This window comes from Pinus tabuliformis, chromosome 7 (assembly GCF_031772625.1).
Source record: "Pinus tabuliformis cultivar Carrire ecotype Pingquan chromosome 7, CPIR1, whole genome shotgun sequence".
In the NCBI taxonomy this organism is placed as follows: Eukaryota; Viridiplantae; Streptophyta; class Pinopsida; order Pinales; family Pinaceae; genus Pinus; species Pinus tabuliformis.
In genome coordinates this window covers 852410963-852435211 of record NC_142293.1, presented here as the reverse complement: position 1 = coordinate 852435211, position 24249 = coordinate 852410963, and the positions used below count along the sequence as shown (strand labels likewise).

The following is a 24249-nucleotide window of genomic DNA, read 5'->3' as shown; positions in this document are numbered from 1 at the left end:
TGCACTTGGCTCTAGTCAATTTCTCAAATATTTACAAGGTAATTTTCGAAAAATTACGTTGAGTTACAATGTGATGAACCCAAAGCTAAATAAAAATCACTTCTTTGAGAAATTACCCAACTCACCTTATTTCTCCATTACAAAAAAAACTTTATCTCTCTATTACAAAAAAAATACTTATCTCTCCATTAAGTTTCCTTATTACTCCAAAATAAATTCCGGTCACTGTAACCCCATGGGTGAAACAATAGAACACTGCGTTCCAAAGGCGATTTCATATCTTTTCTGGGATTGATTTAGATAGCCATTTCAATTGCTACCCTTCCACATCGTTTGATTAATATAAGAAAATTGAACTAAATCAACCCCTTAAGTGCTGACAAAACCCTTTATCGCTGATCTGGTGAATTTATCTCTGCGTTGACTGGAGAGAGGAGAAAAAAAAATTAGAGTATAAGTTTTCTGTAGCGTACTCTTGCTTTGAACAGGATTATGCTTAATCTTTTCGAAGTCTCTATGCATCTATTATGATACCATAAAACTCAAATCAATGTTAAAGATAGGCACACACATTTCAGTTGCCAAGACACTGCAATCATCAAACAAATCATGGAAAAAAATATGCAGAGGATTTTTTTTTTCACTGATTTGTATTCATTCTGCGTTTTAAACCTTCACATGCTCCGATGCTTGCTGGCTTGCTCACGCTGGCTGCTTGCTGGCTTGCTTATCCAGGAGGTGCTCCAAGGACTCAGCTAAAATCTGGGAGTCAGAGTCCTGTAGTAGGGTTTCTAAGAGCTGATCCATTGCTGTTGGAGACGAGAGCTGAATGTGATGTGCAGAGAGCTGAATGTGATGTGCATGCGCCTCGAAACAGTGACCTCTGTAGCAGGACCGCTTTAACTGCGATTCATCCCCAGCTGTTGAAACCGCACCGATCAGACTCCCAGTGGCTGCTATCTTGGCAGCTTGTCGCGTGAGCTTCAGCTGAGGGCCATAGACGGGATCCGCTTGGATGAATTCCTCCACATCTTCATCGGTCCACTTGGGCAGAGGCTTCTTCTTCCAGAGAAATACTTGAGCTTCTTCTCGACAACTCTCATGTCGTCTCAAAGGTAGAGAAACTGATGGTGGAATTTCAAAGCATGCCTGAAGAAGGACCCATTTCTGTTTTCCTAGTTTGAGCTGGAGATCGTTCAAAAGGCTTGCTGTTTTCCTACTAAATTCAACTCTGCAGATCTGTTGAGCCAACAATTCAACTCCCAGAAAAAGTGACATGAAATACCCTCAATGATATAATTATACACAATGTTTGAAACAGACTCATACGAGTTATTTAGGCCCATGCTTCCAATATTTAATCTGTGGCAACCAAGAGAATGCGCAGTAGGGGGAATAATAAAGAAAATAATTTTCAGATTTAAAAATCTAAAATCAATGATATAATTAAATTTCTTTTCCAGAAAAAAATTAGATACCAAATCAAGAGATTGCATACCAAATATTAACTGACCAAATTAATGGAGTTTTCCATGTGCTTGTAGAGCTGGAATCTCCTTCTCACATCAGCTGCAACATTACTGGAGCTCTGATACCACAATAATGCAGAAGTGTCCTCAGACACATAATTTTATTAATAAGAAAATAAATTACATCTGGAATTTTGCAAGAGTTTACACCCGAACAACAAAACACTCTTGCAATGAGCTATTTATAAGCTCAATGTCCTAACTACCTCTAATTATGGATCACTGATAAAATAACAAGTGTCCATTTACAATAAAAGCTATTTAAACAACTTACTAACAATTCTCCTAAATTAGAGACTAAGATATGACACATTTGTAGAGTCATATCTTTTTACAACAATATTCTAATTCTAGATGTCTACATTTAATAATTAAATATTTTAGATTAATAATTATTAATTTAAAATATTAAATTAAGAATTATTTTATTCTAACTTTATAACCTATGATAATATTTTATTTTTGGATCATCTAACACAGAATACAGGTCAAAATCTGAATCTGTTCTATAGGCTCTAAAGTTGCCTTCTATTATATTATCTGATCTAAATTACTGCAACAAAATATTAAATAGCATCATTTAGCACGCCTTTAAAAATGATTGTCTATGGGCTCCAAATGGATTTCCTATAAGAATATCAACTAAGGTCAATCTCGGCTTATGTTTTGCAGTTGATCTTTAATGAACTAGGAAGGCCCAGGAAATTGCCCTCCATTTTTTAGGGCTCATAAATGTCCAGTGGGTTATGACAGTCATTTTGGCTTTCATAGCCATAGAATTTTGACAGGTAGCTAATACATATGTTGAGTAGGTCGAGTGATTTTACTGTCCCAAATAATTAAATAGGTTAAATTCATTTCCATAGGATGCCAGTTTGGCATTTACAAAAGCACGAGGTCTGGACCGCTTAGACATGCTATAGTAAATACCATTGTTTGGTATGACTTTCGAAATGAGTGGCTTTGGTCATTTAAAGGATATCATATGGAAAAGTCCGCCAACTATGCAGCCACCCTTTTTTTATGTGTTGCATTCTGCCTTCATCATGCATCTTGCAGACCCAGGGAGTTGCTCTGCATTGTTTAGAGTTTATAATGTTCCATTATATTTTAGCAGTCCTAGTGACTCCTCACCCCCATCAGGTTCTTTCTTTCACTGTTTTGAGCCTACCATAGGTGTACACATTCTACAAGGAAGACTTATTTGCAATAGAGATGTTGGTTTGTGTTTGAGGAAACTGGACCATCTTTAGATTAGTCATTAATGTGCACCAGAGGGATTGGCAATTCCCAGAGGCAGCTTGATCTGTTTCAGGTAGGACTTAATGTAATCTCAAAGATGCCTAGGCTGCTGAATGTGGTTATTAAAGTTTTTCACTAGATGGAGAAGTGATTAGGTTTGATATCTGTGTCTGGATGCATTAATGCTTTTGGTAAGTACTAAGGATGCTTAGGATCGGACCTTTTATGGATATTTGGAGATTGTTTTACCATGGATTTATATGTTAAACTGTGAATAAACCATGATTTGTTGGAGAGATTGTTGTCTTGTCCTTATGGTTATTAGGTTTTGATCCATTTGTAATCCACTGTTGGTTGTGTCATCTCTCTACCGTCCATGATTGTAGGTATATTCAATATTGTAATGACCATGATATCCATTTTAAGTTTTTATATGCTATGGTGGTTATTGACCTTTTTTGTGACCCATTGAACTAAGGCCTGAAATCTATTTTTCTCCACCATGGCAGTCAACTGGTAAATTCCAGTTATTTTTTGCCAATGCTGATTTGTATAAAATCCAGCAGATATATGTTGAATACTAGTTTTGAAGGGGCAGGGCTTGGATATCACAAGTATACTTTCAAAAGACATCCAAATATTCTTGAAGAGTTTGGAGACTGGTGAATGGACATAATGAGTTTTATGCAATAATTGGGCCTCAGAGTGCTCTTAATTATTGCAATTGCATTTGAAAGGCCTTTTGGGCTTCTTATTCTTTTTTCTCTTTCCTATATATCAGAGACGATGGTTTCGTTACTCAACATCCCTACTAACATACTGTTTGGTGTTTATTGGTTGTCAATGTTCACCGTGCTTTTTGATGTGGGTATTTGGGAGATCCCATGTTCTGCTCACAAATCAAGGTAAATTAGTTATTGTATGGCAAAGGATAATTGCCATCGATTACTTTATTTTGCAGAGGATTTTGTAAGTACTCATGCTTGTGGGATGGAAACACGGGGAGAGCAGGTCTGAACAGAAACACATAATTCATGCTTCCATGTTTGAAATGGACTTCACTTTTGGAATGTGGTTGATATTCATTTTTAATAGAAAACACATGATTGAATTTCTGTACTGGGAAATTACTCTTCGAAGAAGGAAGAAGGATCCATGTTAGTTTATTTTAAAATAAAAACATTAGAACTCAGACTTCAATTGTTTCTTCATGTTAGTTTGTTAGTTTGTCTCTACCACCCTAGGTTGCACGAGAGAAGTTGGTGCAACAAGGACTTTCTGATGCCTAAGTTGACAGCTAGGATGCGATTGGCTTATAGTAGTGAGGTTGTTTGCTCCACAGCTTTCCTTTTCCTCGGAAATGATAGGATCTGTCTTTTTACAGGGCATATGTGAATTGTAATTGTATGCCTTTTAAGTTTTAAATCCCACTCTTCAAGACAAATGCAAGGTCACCCGTCCTTAAAATGCTCGGTTGTCATATATAACTTTGGCTCCTTTTATCACTGGTGGAGCTGTTTAATTTTTTCACAATTACGGATACCTTTCAATTAGTAACAGTAGTCTTTACATCTCTGCTAACATTGTTCTACAATATATTTTGTCTGTATGGGGCCTGTTAAAGATGGAGTTGTTATTCGAGAAATATAACTCTGCAAGTGAAATCTAATATTATGTTGGTGGAAGTGAATTTTATATCTTATTGAAAAGGTTTGAAACTACTATTGTCTGTTGTTCCCTTAATATGGAATAAATGCAGAAATGATGTAAAACCAACCATAAACTAGCTGCCCCACCATATCAGAAATTGCAAGTTTTGATTCATCCAACTGGGAGACATGGACTGCTATCCAAATGGCAGCTTTGGCTAATTATCTTAGGGAGCCACATTTCAGACACCCTTATTTCTTGAAGGAAAATATTCATCTTTTTGTTATTCAGCTCTTTTATTTCTAACTGTTTTGTAGGCAGCATAAAAAATTCAACGAGTGTATCTCATCACACATGGTGTAAGTTTTTGATGTCAGTCCTGTTGTTCCTAGAAACTTCTACATTTGCTAGTGGAAGTTTCATGCATCTGAGCAGTTAAAATCATAATGATTATTACATACTGGGCAAAGGACAATGAGACTTAACTTTAAATTATTGTTTTAAAAGTTACTAGGAAATCCGGCATCTGGAGAACAAGGTTATACTGATAGATTTGTGGGGGGTGTTGTGCATCAATACAAGTCCAATCACTTTGCTGCTTGTTGCTTGCTGATAGACTACACTCATATGGGTAGATAACTACGATTTTTACACATGAGTATTGTACTTGTGGTAGAATTTTAGCTGTTTGTAGTATTCGAGAGGTGCTTCTAGGAACTGATAGCGGTAGTCTCTGTAAGGTCTCAAGATAGCCTCTAGAGATACTGGCTGTGCCAAAAAAGTACCTAACTATACTGAATTCTGTGCATATTGCAATTTTCTAATGGGAATTTGATACTTGGAAGATTACCGTCATTGATGATATATAAATCAGATCAATTCACAATATTTACTGGGTACTCCCTGTTTCTTTTTAATCTATTTTGAGGATACATTTTCTCTTTCTTTTTTAGCACATTGTCACGTTTTATAGTCTTCCATATTAATAATGTATAGCTTGTTCTCCAGTTCTGTTCTGATAAAAGTAAAACTTGGTACTCAAGTCCTCGATATTTTTTATTCTATATTGAGGGTCCATATCTCTTTTCTATTTTAGCACATTGTCCCTGTTTTAGGTCTTCCATATTTTCATAATGTATTTTTTGTTTTCCAAATTTATCCTGATTGAAGTAAATTTGCTGCAGATAATCCAATCTAGTCAATGAGATAGAGTATACAAGCCAGAAAGCTGTACTTCATAGAATTCAAAAGGTGAAGGTTTTGCCTTAGTTGGGCATGTGGTAAGATTGCGAGTAGTTCTGGTGGAGATCCAAGACAGTGGAATGACAATGTCTGGTCATTATGTAAACATCAGAAAGCGTCAGCTGAAAGAGCGCTTATCTTGCCCTCTATGCTGCAAGCTTTTGAGAGAAGCTACAACAATATGCGAGTGTCTTCATACATGTAAGATTCTTCTTTTTATGTCACTTAAATTGCCATTCATTAATCTGCTAGTTCAAATCTGCTCTTATTCAGGGTTGCTTGTTGTTGATATTACTTGGATTGAGCAAATTTTGTTAAAGAGCACCTATGTCAAAGTAACATGATCCCATCTTTCCAGGTCCAGCTAACTATGTTTTCCTGTTCTGTCTAAGTGGAATTTTGATACCAACTCTATATTTTGAAGTATAGAATACTCTGGTAAAATGTAGTTTTCCAGTATAAACTTTTATATTATTGTGTTAAACTCAATCTTCAGACTGTAAAATTGAACTAATGAGTGAAAAAAAGTTGTTTTAATACAGGTGTTCTTTGTTCAATCCTTTCATTAAATTGGAAAAATAATTGCCCACGAGGTGTCTACCGTGCAACTTGCTTGAAAGGGATCTATAGGGAATGTGAGAGGTGGAAATAGTCTTAGTGAACACAAAATGATAAAACGTACTCCGATAGAGTGTAGGCTTTAATCGTGTTATAAGTATGGACTGCTTTGGATAAATGCAACAGCGGAAAACTTAAAAGCTCCTGTGATATCTAGTGAGGAGCTGTTTATGGAGATAGGAAGGGATGATTCACAAAATTTGTGAGGAAGATGCTGGTACTGGTCATCTGTCTTTACGTAGCTAATTATTTTTTGCCAAAAATAACTATATACACTAAAATGATCATTGGTTTCTTGCACAATCAGACTGGACAGGGCATTTTGCAGAGATTAGCTACTAAGAAAGCAGCGATAGGATGAGTCCTAAGTCTAGAGGATATTAATTTGAGACTTATGGAAGAAACATGTAGAAGGGGATGATGAGATATTCGATAATATAGGCTGGTTCATTTGTTAAATTTTCATGCTTTCCTCATCATTAACTCTGGTATGGAGGGTGAGGGTAAATGTTACTAACTTGTGTGGATGTTAGTAGTCCTTAAATTGTAATGTTAATTTGTTGTAATTGAGTTTGAAAGCTTCTCTAAAGAAAATGCATAGGCAGTGTCAATGGGGGCTTGGTTAGATAGAAAAGCGGGGATTTCATACCCACCACCACCCACCTCATGAAGGTTCAATTGCCCCTGCCCCTTGAGACATGTTTTGATCCTCAGAGGCCATATTTCCCATATAAGCAGTCTGTCTCAACTCAAGTGGTTGGGATTGAGTGAAAATCTTCGTCAACTTTGGCGGGATCATTGTAGATTGTCGTAAGCTATTTACATTGCATTTTAATATTTCTGTGTTGAAAAGAGCATGCTTGCCACAGTGATAATAGAAATCACCTTGTCAAAAAAAATGCAGGAGAACTTGTAGTTATAGAATTATATATTTTGTTGGCCTTTGAATTCTAATTCATGTCAATGAGTGAAATTCGACAAGTTTTACAAGAAATTTATGTTTGCTGACCATAACTTTGCTACTTGGTTGGCTCTTCAGGTTAATTATGTACATTTGATTTACTATCTACAAATTCCTTGACTGGTAATGTTCATATTTGTAACCTTTGCAAAACATGTCTAATATTGTCTTCATGTATGATGTTTTTTTTTTTTTGGCCTAGTATGATAGTACCTGTGTGGCTTTTGGTGCATTGAACATGGACACTAGCCTAGACCCATCTAAACCCAGGTTTGACACACATCTTAAGTTATGAAGCTTGATGTTGCATATCTTGAATTTTAGTCTGTGATGGTTCATTTGTTTAAAATCACAGTATGAATCATCCACCTCCTCAACATTGAGTTGCATTGTCAGACCCAAGCTTTAATGGGTCTTGGCTAGTTAAAATAAACTCTTTTCCTGCCGAAAAGAATTAATTGTTTTTTTATTCAGTCATACTTATACACAGTTGTTTTTTTCCATGGAAAATAATCTTGGAGCAGTACTCCAGGTGCTTCTTCACATTTCGTGGATGGCACCCATAGTAAATGCCACTGAAGTACATGTACTCCTAACCCAGAGGGACTCTACTTGAATTGAACCCATGACTTCTTAGTGATCTATGTATTGAAACTGGTTGGGTCAAACTAATTGAGCTAAACCCATTGGCTGATCTTTATATGCATTTGGTATATATGATCCCTCAAAAATATTTGACATGCAAAAAGCAATTAAAATCATGTCCTTACCTGCTAACATGGCATTTGCATTTTTAAATACTTGCTATATATATATATATAATTGAGGAAGCGAGGTTGAGGTCACCACTGCTTACACATATTTGGGTGTTCAGTTCTTGGGACCTAACATCACTATCAGGCCAGCTTCCCAGCCCTGACTTAGAGGATCCAATGCTTTAAGCTGCTTTTTCAGAAGATCCCGACAAAGCTCCTCTATGACACCATCAAACCCACCGTACTCAAAGGTGATGAGGTTTGGAGACATAGTTTGACTTCAACAGATTGGTCTTGACTCTTGAACAGTGTTTTGAAAATAACTTGAACTGTAACTCAATGGACTAGTTCAATCCTCAAAGTACGTGAAAATTTCAAGAATTGCACTCTTAGTGCAAATTCATAAATTTCGCTTCAACCTTGAGGTTCCCTGGCTATATTTCCTACGAATGTTTAGCATTAGGGCTGAATCTGAAATATAAATTACAGCAGTATATGTTTCATTTCTGTCCAACCAAATACACAAGGCAGACTGAGCAAATAAACATTGAACAATTATACTTCAAGGGAAATATTCTTCCAGCCTTTGGAGCACAAATCACAATGTATAACAGATCTGAAAATTGCTTCTTTCCAGCAGATTCATTACAGCCCTATATTTTCTCACTTAGCTTCTATATGCTTGTTAAAAACTTAAATCACTTAACAAATTAGCTAGCTTTTCATGATAATTCCACATATTAAACAGCTCTAGAAACTACTTTTCCATGAGAGGATATCAAAATGGTACCGAGTGCAATACATATCAACAACAAATTGCATAATCAATGAGCCTCTAAATGGCCTTGAGAGTCCAGAAACCATGCTAGAAGCTATTGGGGTAGTGGTCTCTACAAATCAATGATCAACATGATCACTCATTAAACTCATGACCACTACCAGAAACGGGATCATCAACAGGGGCTATATAAACATCACCTACATCAAAGTTTTTAGACTCCTCAGACTTGTTGGGGGCATCTACAACCTCAGTAATAGTAGCATTAGTACTATGCCTAGCAAAAGCACGAGTTGGCTGAGTTGCATAACTAGAGCTTGCTTCTTCCATGCTTGGTGCTTTGCTTCCTTCAACTCCTAGACAGACTAATCGATCTGCATTTGGATTAAACCCCCCAACCTCCATGGCATCAATTGTTGGAAACACTAAGGGGGGGGGGGGGGGTGAATCAGTATTTCTTAGCAATTAGCACTTTATTAATCTTTTCAGAGCATTAGTTAATCTTCAGCTATTATTATTATTGTTCAGTAAGAGAAGTAAACAATAATGAAAAAATAGAGACAATAGGCACAATATTTTTAGGTGGAAAACCCCCTCCGGGTCAAAAACCACCGAACATTTTTCTAATAAGTTCTTTAATCTTCAGCCCCAACTGAAAAGAAAGCTATGACTTCCTAGAACTCTAGAAAAACATTTTTCTCCAGTTCCCACTGGAAGGACGCCCCAATGCCCTAGTTTTATCAGCAGTTAGCTGAATGGATGCCCCAACACCCTAGCGAGCCACAACTCGCCCTAGCACCACCCTACCACCTTGAAGTGTTTACAGGCCCCAACCTGTAGGTGACTTCATTCACCTGCCTAGCACCACCCTACCACCTTGAAGTGTTTACAGGCCCCAACCTGTAGGTGACTTCATTCACCTGCCTAGCACCACCCTACCACCCTATAAAGAAAAAAATTAAATACAAAAGTGTGGACTCCCGTACCAGGGACAATGATCCACGTTACAATGATATTACAATGATTTTCTTTGACTAACTGACACACTAGGACCTAAACCCTTGTCCCGACAAACTAAGAACCCTTGTCCCAACAACAAACCAAAGCCCTTTTCCCAAAACAAATTTGCCTTCTTCAACTCTAGGCAATGACATAGACTCTTTACAAATGTGGGCTCCTTTACAAGGGATAATGACCCTTTTACAATGATGTTTGAAAAATAACAGGGACTCTTGGATAGACTACTTACAAGACTTATAATGTTTATACAATGACTTGTTTAATGACCTGTCTCTTCTGCCTTGTTGCTGATTTAAAACTGGTGATGAAACTGATGTATCTGATGTACTGCAACACTGAGAGATGCCAATCTTTTGCACTGTCCCACAACAATCTGTCCTTCAATAATGCTTTTGCCTCAATAATATGTCAACCATGTTCTTGATGATTAGGCTGTACTGAGCTAAAGAAAGTCTTATTGCTTTGATGTTTTTGATCTTATTGTCACTGCTGTAGGATTCATTGTTGTTGCTGTTGTCACTGTTGTAGGATTCTCATACCTGAAAAGAAACAAACGAAACTCCCATTTCCCAAGACAACACCCAATCCCAAAAATAACAAAAATACCCTTCAATGATACTTACCTCTACCTGCAGTACACATGTAAGTACAAAAAATGTATATACAAGATTTATAAATTAAATGACAATCGTATGTACTTGAAGTGAGCTTGTGCCTTGTGTTCTTGACTTGTCCAATTAATATAGTTAATCTAAGACTGGACTTACTGTTAACTAAGGCAGAGCCAAGGAATACTTCTCATACTACAACAAATAAGCTATACAAGAATCTTAATCAAGAACTAACTTATGACAGACCCTAACCAATGTGATTAACCTTGACTTGACACAGTTCTAAATACTTGCTTAAATGCAACACAACACTACTATACTAAATACAGTCCTTAACTTAATTTGACACAATCCTAATTAATAGCCCAAACATAACACTCAGACTTAACACATCACAACAAGCTGTTACTCCCCTCTATTTGACTCGATAGAGTCCTAACTAGTATACAGACCTTACAGCAATGACAGGAAGAAGCACACCAGTCAACTAAAATTGAATTTTAACAATAATACTTACCACTACAGTTTGTCCCATGTATCTTCTTGCAACTTAGTTAAAGATATGTCCTTATATTGTGAGACAGATCCAAGAGATAATGAAAATGCCAAATGAATGGAATAGTCCCTAAAACAGCTTGACTTCCTGCGTTAATTTTTGCTTCAACTACAGTTCGAATGGAAGACCGAAACCCTCAACTGTGCTTGTGATGACCTTTGCTAGACCTGTAATGACCTTCGCTCAATAATGTAGACCTTTAATGACCTGTAATCTACATGTTCTTGTATAGATGCTACATTAAGATGACCGAAGTTCAAGTATTCTCTCTTGGATATTCCTTGGTGTCAAACCTGCAATTAAAGTGAAAAAAGAAACCAAACCCTTTACGTAAAGATTTTGCGTTGATTTTCTCTATAGGGTGATAACAAAATTAGGAATTTTTTTGGGATAATTTGTTAAGATCTCATCTCTATTTTTAAAGGTTCATGATATATCAATTTATAGGATGAGCAAAAGGGTTTCTCATATGGATGTTGAAGGAAACTTCTTGGAATGATGGACGTATGACTTCCTTGTGAATCAAGGAAGCTCAATGGACCTTTGACCATTTGACCATAGAAGTGTTTTTAGATTAATTAATGGAGGGAATGCGCTTTAATTGTTGGCTTTGCAACCTAAGAATTATATCTTATGATGTGCAAAAATGCTCAGTGACTCTTAATTTAATTAATTACTAATCTTTATTAATATTTGTCTAAATTTTTTTTTTTTTGGTTGTTTTTTTTGTTTTTAAATTCCACTAAAATTTTGAAACCAATGATTGGCTTAGTGCATATGGTCTTACTCGAGTGTGAAGTCAATGATTGGTTTACTACCTTTTGGATCTTGAAGTTATTCAACTTATACGTGGTGAGATTACGGTGAGAATCCCTGTCATATATTGACAACCGTTGGTGAATAAGGTGTCATGTCTCTATCCCCTGGGGTTTTAACCTACAAAATTGGGTCTTCAACTTCAACCTTAATTTTCTCTCAAACTAGGAGGAACCACGAAGCGTACCATATATCAATGGAAACATCTCGTTGAGGAGAATCTATCTAGAAGGATTGTGACACAAGATTCCATGAATTGCCATGTCAAATTTGCCATGGAAGATTGGGGTAGCTCTTGGCGTTGCTTAAGTTGACATCAATGACAACCACCTATCAATATCAATATCAATATCAGGAATTTTTTATGAAATTGTTGGTATCTTACTTAGAGGTTGTATTGCATGAAGATGAAATTGTTTAACCATTTTTGTTCCAAATGGATTCTCTTCTTTGTGTGAATTTGCTAAAAATTGACCAATTGCGCTCACACCTAGAAGCATTGCAAGTTTGACTAAGGACTCTAACGACAAACTTTTGTAATTGAGGACATTAGCTTGTAGATGACTCCCACCAATGTGCCGAAAAGACAAAGACTAAAGTTAATTCTATGTTCAACAGTGTAAATTGAGTTTGGTTAAAAATAAAGTATTTACATTTTGAATTTTAATAATTTAACTTTAAAAAAATTGGAATTGCTTACCTAGTTGGTCCACATCTCTTACAATCTTTGCTAGGTTTTTTCCAAAGGTACGTGTTGCCTTAGTGAAAGCATTGATCCATTGATGTATTTCCAACATTGAGCTTTGTAATGATAGCTGGGGTTCAAGAAATACACAGTTGCATGTATATGGTGATGGAGTTGATTGTTCCATCTATAGTCAATGATCTCCCAAATAGGCCCACACTTATCTACTCAATTTTGTAGGTTGCCCATATTTGCTCCTTTTCTTGATCCATAGCCTTTTCGATGTGGCCTATGGCCAAATTTTCCCATCCACCAACTGTGACACCTTAATAAGAGGCTTGCTAGTTTTCATAATTTTTTTTCAAAAATGCTTGCCAAAATCTTTTTGGTATCTTTTCCATCATGTTTGCAGGCCCATTGAGATACATTTCATTCATCACTAATAAACATTCTATGCAAGTTTTGTGCTTGGGAAATGAGAGATTGCAATGTGAGGAAGTTAGTTGAAATTCTCGTGATGGTAGGCCTAACAAGCTTCTTGCCCCCGATGTTTTTCCTCGTTAGACTCAGTACTCATGAGTGGTTGTTGATGTATTTTGTGATATACATGATATGCTCTAATGTGCTCATGAGGTCTATTTAATGTGCACATTGGGTTCAAAATATGGTGTTACGTTTGGACTCTAGCATCTTTCCTATAGGAACATAGTTTGAGGCATTATCTATGAATCATGATGGCTTGCGCAACATTTTTCTCCCCCATTGTACACACCATCTCATCTAAAATCTTAATTAACATGCTTGTATCTTTTACCCTATTGGATGCATCAATTGATTTAAAAAACATCGTTCCTTGAGGGAAAGAGATAAGGAAATTTGTTATAGTATGGTTCTTTCCTTCAGTCCATACATTTGACATGATGAAACAACCTGTGTTGGCCCATGACTCTTTAAACTCCTTAAAATATTTATCTATGTACAAAGCCTCTTTTTGCAAAAGAGATCCCCTCAATTCATTCATACTAGGGCCTTTGAAGCCCTATCCTATAGCAATAACAAAGTTCCACATAGCTTGATAATAAGGGGAGTGAGCAACATTGAAATGGATATCTACATCATACCACCATCTGACAATATATTCAAAAGCAATTTCTTTACATTTCTAGTGGGTATCTAAGGTGGGTTGAGTTAGACTTAGTTGAGACTGAGAGACACTAGAAGAGGCAAAGTTGGGGGAAGGTGTGAAATAACTCTTAATGTTGCTATTCTTTTTAGGTTGACTGAGACATAGGAGGGGGAAGAACATAACGGAATGGGTCATGGACAATGGTGAAAGGTATAAAGGAAGAGTTTGAAGTTCAAAATGACCAATACCACTAGCACTTGCTCTCATAACTTCTGTAAGTTGCCTCCTTGCAACTTCTTTTATTGCCTTTTCGCTAACCTTCTACTCTCTATAATTTTCAAACTTTTGAAGCATTTATGCTCTAATATGTCTTATCACTTCCTTTGGTGCATCACATGGGGTTACTTGGTCCCTTACACCAACCAAGTGTTGTTTCAACCTATAAATACCCCCCCCCTCAATTGAGTGATGACAATATTTGCAAATCATGTTGCTGTCAATAGCATCACAATGAGTCCATGTAGTGTCTTTGGCTCTTGGGGCCATGGATAATGGAATTTAAATGGAAAGAGATTTGTGTTTTGAGGAAAAAAAACTAGAATTTACAATGCAAAGCTTATTTTATATTTAATAATAAAAGACATATTTAGGAGAAAAGAGGGGCAAATTTTAACTTGAAGGAGAAAAAATTATAAAAGAATAGGGACAACATTCAAATATGCAATTTCAGAAGGGGGGAACCATACTTGGGAATGAAAAGGCGGGTTGTGGCCTCCTCCCAAAGACACTAGCTTCTTTGGACAGGTCCAAACTAGCTCCAAATTATCTCCAAGCAACCAGGCCCTACATGCAAGCCTCATGAAGAATGTGACCCTGCCACAAGTGATTCCAACCTTGGAAGTAAGTGTGCCACATGAGCATCAAGTGAAGGTAAAACAATCCATGAGTAAGTTATCTCCATTGTGTATTTCATTAAGAAACAATCAACAACATTTCACATCACATTAAGCACCCCCAAGCATGATGCAAACAACTTTGGAGTAACCCTATAAGCTAACAAAGTCAATGCACTGAACCATGAATTGGGCCAGCCCTAGAATCAAACTAGATTTCAGTTCCGTAGTGAATTAACTAGTTTGTTACATAATTGGTTGAATTGTTTCGATTTGATGAATTCTTGTCTTGAACTGGTCAGGACCCACCAATGTTGAAAAACAGGTAAGCGATGGGTAAAAAGGAAAAAATAGGGAAATGATGATTCACCAGTAGGACTAGGCATAAGTATAGATCTTGACAAGGAAAAGGAGGAGGTTGAGCCGAAAAGTGATCCTATGTTTGATTTTGAGGATCTCATTCCAAGTAATAGGGATAAGTTTGATCATGATGAGCACTGATATGTAGTTATTGGTTATAAGTTTTAACATGCAGCATGAATGTTTTTTGGACTCTAGTGGCCATCTAAGGTTTTGATGTTTGTGTAGTTTTGTTTCAAATACATATTGTAGTTGGTGCCATTTTGTTAGATTGACCCTTATGTGTGTTATAGTACTTTTTTTCCCAAGGAAAACATGGCAGAAAACCCCTCTAGTATGTCCCCTTGATCCATGGATGGAAAATGGGGTAAACTGTTAGCCATGTTTATGAACTTACCTGAGGGGATCAAGAGAGTTGAACCTGTGACCTCCCCAACTTCAAGGGGGAGATCTTATGTTTTGCTCGTAACCGCTTGATGTTAACCTCAGGACTTGCTTTATAGTAATATACATAAGAAAATTTTGCATATAGGGTGTTTAATGATTTGGATGTTCATTTATGTACACAGTGCACACAGACACCCCTTACATTTATTTTATTTTATCTATATTTTAGTAACTAACCCAGAAATTAGATTGTTTGTCAGTTGTAGTTTGGTTCATTTCTTGTTCGGTTTTGGTTCTGATTTTTTGCAACTTCTTTTATTGCCTTTTCCGTAGCCTCATACTCTCCATATTTTTCAAACTTTTGAAGCATTTATGCTCTAATATGTCTTATCACTCCCTTTGGTGCATCACATGGGGTTACGTGGTCCCTTACACCAACCAAGTGTTATTTCAACCTATAAATACCCTCCTCGATTGAGTGATGGCAATATTTGCAAGTCATTTTGCTGTCAATAACATCACAATGAGTCCATGTAGTGTCTTTGGCTCTTGGGGCCATGAAATAAGGAATTTAAATGGAAAGGTATTTGTGATTTGAGGAAAAAATATAGGAATTTACAATGCAAAACTGATCTTAAATTTAATAATAAAGGACATATTTAGGAAAAAAGGGGCAGATTTTAACTTGAAGGAGAAAAAAATATAGAAGAATAGGGACAACATTCAGATATGCAATTGTAGAAGGGGGAAAGCATACTTGGGAATGAAAAGGTGGGTTGTGGTCTTCTCCCAAAGGCACTAACTTCTTTGAACAGGTCCAAACTAGCTCCAAATTATCTCCAAGCAACCAAGCCCTACATGCAAGCGTCATGAAGAATGTCAACCTGCCACATGGATTCCAACCTTGGAAGTGTGCCACATGAGCATCAAGTGAAGGTACACCAATCCATGAGTAAGTTATCTCCATTGTGTATTCCATTAAGATACAACCAACAATAGGCATCACATAATGCATTCCACTTCACATTAAGCACCCCCTAAGCGTGATGTAAACAACTTTGGAGTAACCCCAAAAGCTAACAAAGTCATTGCACTGAACGATGAATCAGGCCAGCCCGAGAATCATACTAGATTTCGGTTCCATAGTGAATTAACTAGTTTGTTACATAATTGGTTGAATTGTTCTGATTTGACAAATTCTTGTCTTGAACTAGTCAGGACCCACCAAAGTTGAAAAACAAGTAAGTGATGGGAAAAAGGAAAAGATAGGGAAATGATGATCCACCAGTGGGACTAGGCATTAGTATAGATCTTTACAAGGCGAAGGAGGAGGTTGAGCCGTAGAGTGATCCTATGTTTGAATTTGAGGATCTCATTCCAAGTAATAGGTATACATTTGATCATTGATCATTGATATGTAGTTATTGGTTGTAAGTTCTAACGTGTAGCATGAATGTTTTTTGGACTCTAGTGGCCATCTAAGGTCTTGATGTTTGTGTATTTTTGTTTCAAATATATATTGTAGTTGGTGCCATTTTGTTAGATTCACCCTCACTTGTGCTATAATACCTTTTTTCCCCAAGGAAAACATGGCAAAAAACCCCTCTAGTACGTCCCCTTTATCCATGGATCGAAAATGGGGTAAATTGCTAGCCTTGATTATGAACTTAACCTTAAGGGGATCAAGAGAGTTGAATTTGTGACCTCCCCAACTTCAAGGGGGAAATCTTATGTTTGGCTCATAACCACTAGGCCTTGACCTTAAGACTTGCTTTATAGTAATATACATAAGAAAATTATGCATATTAGGTGTTTAATGATTTGAATATTCATTGATGTACACACACACCCCTTCCATTTATTTTATTTTGTGTTTATTTTAGTAACTAGTTTAGAAATTAGATTGTTTGTCGGTTCTAGTTTGGTTTTGCTTCTAATCTTTTGCACATTCATCTCAAGTTGAGAGAATTCAATTTATAATGCTCTAGTATATGATCCATTGTTTAGGCGAAGTTTGGGGCTCATCTTGTACACTTGGAGAACATTTTTAGACTTATATTTTCTACAAAGGATTCTCACCATGGTGCTTGTTGCGAGGCTATATGGTTTCAAAAATTGTTCTTTGACTTATATGATCAAATGTTAGAGCCAACTATTATCGTTTATGATAATCAAAGTTGTGTGAAGCTATCTGAGAACCGGGTGTTCCATGACAGATCAAAGCATATTGAAGTCAAGTATCACTACATCCAGAATATTGTCCAGAGAGTGTTGAAGTTTCTAAGTTTACCTAGTTAGAAACACTCCATGCACTTTATCTGAAAATAAACACTAGTGCATGCTCAACATATTACAGATCAACAACTAAAAGAAACAAAAACAAACACACCATATGACACTATTATTTTTGGACTAATGTTCCCGGAAAAACCCAATGTGGGAAAACCGGTGCAGATATCTGAGGGTTTTCTTATTAAGCAATATCAGAGTACAATCTGGGTGCCGAAACTGACCTACCCAACAGAGAATTTCCTTGGCAATAGTATCTCTCCGTTTCTGACAAATCTTCTGGCTGAAACCTCGGATAAATCTTCCGGCAGTTACTTAGCACAAATCTGCCCTAGAAACCCCAGCGTCAGCGTTTCTCTGGACTGCGTCAGCCCCTCTCTGTCTCACGCTGGCCCTGCGTCACCCCAGATGGGTCTGTGTCAGCGTTCTGGCCCACTGCGTCAGCAATGCTGACCTCTCTGAGGCTCTGCGCAGCTCCCAGCTGTCTCTGTGTGGCCCTGCGTGAGCCTTGGCTGGCTCTGTGTCACTTTCCTTGGCTATTGTGCTGCTCTCTCAAAACTATCTCTGCCTCTTTGTGTCTCTGTATTCAAATGCCCCTCAGCTGCATCTCCCGATCACTAATTCTATCTCTCTTAGCAAACCCCGCTCTAGAGAATAGAATGACTGATCACTCTGGTGTATTCTCCAAGTGACCCTCAAGCCTCCTCTTATACTTTTCCTCTTGACATATCAACGGCCGAGATTAAGTCCCTAATCAACGACTAAGATTAGATCTGGCTTGATCCTTGTCTTTTGGACCATTCTAACGCAGATTCGTATTAATATATAGTATCCCTAAGTTTAGACTTAGGGACTCCACTAAAAATATTAATTATTTTAATATCTTCTGATCTGTTTAGAATCTGCCCAAACCCTTTCTGGGTATTGGAGATCTCATGTGCCCCAACCTCTCCACCAAATTTCGTAGCTAGAGCACATCAGATGCTACCCCAAATCAACACTCCCTCTTAGCGAGGACTGTGCTCTAGCAGTACTCCTCACTGAGTATTACTCTGATACTAGGCCTTCCTGCCCAACATCCTCTACACTGCTGCATATTGTATTGCTGCCCATGGTTCTGCCACTGCCACTACTGCATCTGTACGACAGCTCCCTTTGCATCCGTGTTGCTGCTGGTCCTTTCTCCCAACACTGCATCCGCACTGCACCTCCTCTCAGCATGTTGCATGGTGCTGCCCACTGCTGCACAACAACTCAGTTATTGAGAGGTAAGTAACCGATCTCCCAATCTGACCTCCCTGTTGGGCTAGAGACACCCACTGATGCTGAAGCTCCCTCTGTCGCCGACAAGTGCTCTCTCTTTGAACTCTTCGCTGCTGCAACAACTCCCTCCATCTCGCACCGTTGCACACCTCTCTGTGCCATCCTGCACTGGTGCAACATTATTGTGCCTCTCGCACTGCTGCAGCCTGCTAGCCTCGCGCTGTCTCGGGACTCCTGCACTATAGCTCTCTCTGTCGCTCCATCCGCATCCGTCTCTACCCGACTCAGCCAATCCTACTACTCCTCTTCGGGGCTCTCGTAGCAAGGTCTAATCCAAGAGGCTAGGTACCTCGAGGATCCTACCCCTCATCGCCTGTAGTCCGCCTGACTATAGCTTGATGTCTCCCCACTTCTTCTCAAGTGGCGCATGTGCACTCATGGCACAGAGATCGTTTGTCAAAACTTCCTTCTTTGCTCGTGTTGGCACTGCCTTTGTCTCGGAAGACTCTTCCTTACTGTTCTTCCTTGGACACTGGGTCGCATAATGATCCATCTCCCCATAGTGGAAGCACTTGATCTTTGTAAAGCCCTGAACTTTTTAACAAGATATAACTATCCCAAATATAAGAATTTATCAATTTGCAGTTGAGTACATACCTGATGTTAAGTACGTACCTGGTGGAAGATGCTTTTGATTTGCTCCAGTTCCCGCTCCCATTACCAAAAGACCAAAAACCTCCCAGCCAAGCTAGGTACAGTTTCAGTACCCAGCCCCAAAATACTTCAAATTCGAAGTATTTTGGCCCCCGTGCCCAAAAGTCTCAAGAACAACTGCTCAAGCTCCATTAATCTCTGTATTTTCCTCTTATTAGTTCCTCCTCTGCCTCCCTCTATTTTCCCCAAGAATCCCCCCTTTCTACAATACCCTTCCTCCTTTTATGCCCTCAGAAACTCCTCCACCGCTTCCCTTTTCTTTATCATTTTAATTTGATAAGTTCATAAGTTGTAGAGTCGGTCACCGCCTTCTCCCCTTCCAATTTGCTGACCATGCAATCTTATTTATACAATATCTCCTTTATCATAATGTTAGGTTTCACTTTTATTTAAATCGAATTATTTTCATAGTATTATGGTTTTATATATATTATTCTCTTTATTACATTCACCATTTAATATATATATATATATATATATATACTTTCCTTTAACTTTATATAGTAGAATTATATATATGTATTATGGTGGTGGTACGTATATCATATACCCTACTATATTCTTGTAAGTTAGGTATTCATTTCAATAGTTAATTCGTTACCTAAATACAAACATTTTTTAATATTAACTAATATATATACTAGTGCAGTGCATGCGATGCATGCATGTCTCATGTGCATGCTAATATCTCTATGTCCCTATTAATTTAAGATGGGTCCTTACATACACCCCTCCTTTAGAAAACTTCGTCCCAAAGTTAGGGTATATAAAGTATTAGTAATTTTTTAGCGATAAGTATAATCATGTAAGGATTATGTTTCATAATTGGATTTTCGTTTAATGTGAGGACACTTTAAAATTTATATTTTGAAAACTTATATATATATTTTTTGGTTGTTTTGTTTACAACTTCAATATTCATACTTTGTCCTAGCTGGGTACCCAAGCTATTCTAAAATCATCCTATCCTCCCTAATCTCTTTTGCTCCCATCTTATCCTTCCTCCACTGGAGTATGCCATAGCTGCAGCTATACTGATCCGTGTCGACTACATCGACTTGATTTCTTAGTAGGAATCTGGCAGTCATCATCACACATCTAGGGGAGCGTGACTCGCACAGTCCTCCCATGACTCCAGGCTTTGGAGGATAAACGGTGGGTAACACCTCCACCCCTCCCTGTAGGACCAGGGTTATCACCCTATTATGGAATCTTATTGAGCCTCAATTGTTCTTGAAACTTTTGTCATCACGTGGTCATTTTGGTAACGATGCTATCTGCAACATAAACACTTGTCCATACATTATCAAATAAACAATTTTAGTATAATTCATACATGTTATCTACAATATAACATACTTGGCCATATCCAGCTCATGTCATTAGCTTTCATATTAACCTGTAATTATTCTTTTATTTCTAGCTCATCAATCATATCCATATGCATCAATGAGACAAATTTAAAGATATCTTAATTCATAATTTAGATTTTATAGCAAGTTTCATGTTGGTATTTGTATCCTATCAGTGCTAATTAAATGCAGGTTGTAGAGCATTTAAAAAGAAAACGAATCCATCCAAGCAAAATATACAAATACAAGAGAAGAATAATATCAAAATAATCAATAAAGTACTTATCTCTAGAGAATATGTCAACTCTCGTTCGTTCAACTCATCAAGGAGTTAATCTCGTCCATATTATCATCATCAGGAAGTCCATATTATCAAGGAATTCACAACATCAAGGAGTCCATATCATCGACAAGAAATCCTTATCGACCTTGTCCACATCATTCAAAAATACAAGATACTTATCTTTTTTGAGCTCCTTCTTAATCTTTAGATTTCTTGCATCCAACCATCAAAATGTCAAATCTTCTAGGAGCTAGGGTTTCTTTTTAAACGGAAACAATTAATTCCTAAGCCCTATGCTTTTATATCCAACCCCTAGAGTTTGCAAATTGATAATTCTTCAAGATTGGTCTAGAGTATATCAACCCTAGACATTCATTCTTGTATCCAACAGTCCTAGGGAGTTTTTTTGTTAGAAGACATGACTTCATCAAATTCCATGACAACAGATGATAGTTTCAACATTCGGCTTTACACACCTATGTGAAGGCTCCTCATTTTAAGATATATACCAGACTTCCAACTTTGACCATTTCTCAATGTATTTTAAAGACTTTATGATTATGTGTCTCAGACTTGTAGTTAGCTTACTGTGGCAGACTTAAACATCTTGCAACTTTTGTCCTTCCATAGAAATAACACAGGGACTTGGCCTTTCTCTTCATTGAAGTCGAGATTCTTGACAGTGATGTTCTTCTTTCAGAATAGGTCATTTATTATTTACTTACATCTCAAACCTTGAGGATTATTCATATTTATGTCTACAATAACATATAGAAGTCTTTCATTAAGATCTAAGATTATCAAGGGTTAATACAACCTCAATGTTTATCAAATCCGTGGAACCTCAATGTTCATCAAATATGTGGATCAATCCTTCCTCCACAATAGAGTCTTGACATCAGATATACCTTTGAGAGAATTCAGTTGCCCATATTTGGTTCAATCTTAGTATTGACCATCCATAGTTCTTCAAATATCTTTACAGCTTGAAACATAAGCCTCTTCCTCATTCCTTTGGTCAGCTCCTTGCAGTGCATCCAAAAGATTTAGTAGATATATCAGTGCATGACATAATATTTCTCAAAGTTCTCAAAGAATGATTAGCTTCTTTACTGAGTCTCGATCATGACAATATGGCTCAGAGATGGCTCATATCTTGACTTCATAACATAGACATGAAGGCAATTTTTGAACTTTAGAGAAATTTAAATAATAAGTCTCATTCCTAACGGCTCCAATCCTCAGTTTCCTTGTATGGAAACAAGTTTCCTTCTTCTCATCAATGTCACAGAGATATGGAGGCAAGGCCAACACTAGAAATACAAGCCTCAAATGGTATGCCTTCTTCTTCATATGATGATATGCAGAAATAAAGTGACCTTAATTCCTTTGTTATCATCAAAACTTCACTTACTTCGTATTATAAACTCAGATGAGTATGCCTTAGTCCTTCACCCATGCTCGGTCTTCACATCAGAGGACTGACAGTAATGACTACTGGACAAGTAATAAATCTCAGCTTCCACAGGCCTGATCAAGCTCAGAATAGAGGTTTCAGACTAGGCAATTAGGTCTTGTCCTAGGTTCTTCCTCTATTAAGCAAAGATTTAAAGGTTGTCCTCTATTTTAAAATAGGTAAAATACGATTTGAGCAAATGCTTTCAGAGATTTAACTGTGTCTTTCACACCAGCTCGGCCATTTCTGCGTAATGAATCACGAATGAAGGATTGTTTCCTTCCTTAAATATCCTTTCAACATTCCTAGGACCATTTCTATTACCAACATTATCCAATTCCAAATTCAGTTGCCCAGCTTGTAACTTAACAGGGATAACCACTGATGTACCAGGCTGCAAAGAAAGAGCTGACTATAACATTTCATACCCAATAGAAATTATGTTTTCCTGTTTCTTCCCAGAAAGTGAAATATTTGCCTCCACCACAGGAACAACATTTGTAAGACTTATCTGGATATCCCGGATCTCTCCTTTATATAAGACTGTTGATCCATCTCCTCTAACCACATAAGTAATCAAGAGTGTCACTTATGGCACTACCGATATATTTGGTTTGGAAACGTTTCTTAACTTGGGTAATTCAGAACTTCGAAAAGGATCAACCAAGACAAAACCTTGTCCTGCTCCAAGTAAAAGATCGTCAACATCTCTAAAAGATGTTTAGTTATTACACCAAAACAATGAACAATGCATCCTTCAACTGTCTATGGACCAACAGAGGTGAAAATCCCAGACAATGATATTATTTGGGATGTATTGGGTAGAGGAGTCACACTCGTAGGAAATGCCTCAAAATTCTCAGAATTAACAGAAAGATATATGCTTTCAATTGACAACTTAAATGTGCATGGGTTTGCTAGCTCCACTAATACTTGAACAGGTTCGCCGACTATCCAGATAATTTCCTAAAAAGTATATCATCTAGCTGCTCACGAAATTCAACTAATCGTTTCCTTGTATCCAACTGATAAAAGAACTTTGCATCCTCATATCGTGCTAGGAAGAAATAAATTAGGATGAAAAATGTGATTATGATTGTTAGAACCAGTTTTGTTTAAGAATGACTCTGTCAAAGGATACAATCAATCTGGCCAAGAAGATAAAAGAATAAATCTAATGTTTCACTCTAAGAGTATGAATTGGAACAATAAACCTCCTTCTCCTGCAGAATTACAGACCTTTACAGTAAATCCTGACTCAAAATTACAACTAAAATAAATAACAACGATATAATTTCAAAAGAATAGACTGGAATCTGGAGTGGCATCAGGGTCCTGTTAGTTATTTATGGCAAATACAAATTCTCTTAAGTATCACAAACACACAATGAACAACCAAAGATTTGACAAAAGCTTACTTGTGCTTTAGGACTTGTATTACTAAAGGGAAGGGTTTAATTAGTTAAAATTGCATATACATGGCCACATTTCAAACTTCCCTCAAGCCACAATTTTGTAAAAATTGCATAATTGCAAGGAAGGCATGCAAAGTCACTATGTAATAAAATCTTGAGCTTAATATTGCCTAAAAGGCTCTGGAATGAAGATGGACAACCACATAAAGGAAACTCGTAGTGGTTATCCTTTTGAAGATATTGCTTAT

The 24249-nt window shown here is 37.2% G+C and overlaps 1 protein-coding gene across 4 annotated transcripts in view; it reads left to right on the top strand.

Annotated features, from left to right (window-relative positions):
- The window catches only part of DRIP2 (DREB2A-interacting protein 2), a 199203-nt gene that overhangs the window by 87562 nt on the left and 87392 nt on the right, over positions 1–24249 (top strand). For all 4 annotated transcript variants that reach the window (XM_089459019.1, XM_089459022.1, XM_089459023.1 and 1 more), the window contains one exon: positions 5606–5864. In XM_089459019.1, the coding sequence (XP_089315145.1) occupies positions 5744–5864 (121 nt within the window). In that variant the 5' untranslated portion in view covers positions 5606–5743. The remainder of the gene's footprint in view (positions 1–5605; positions 5865–24249) is intronic.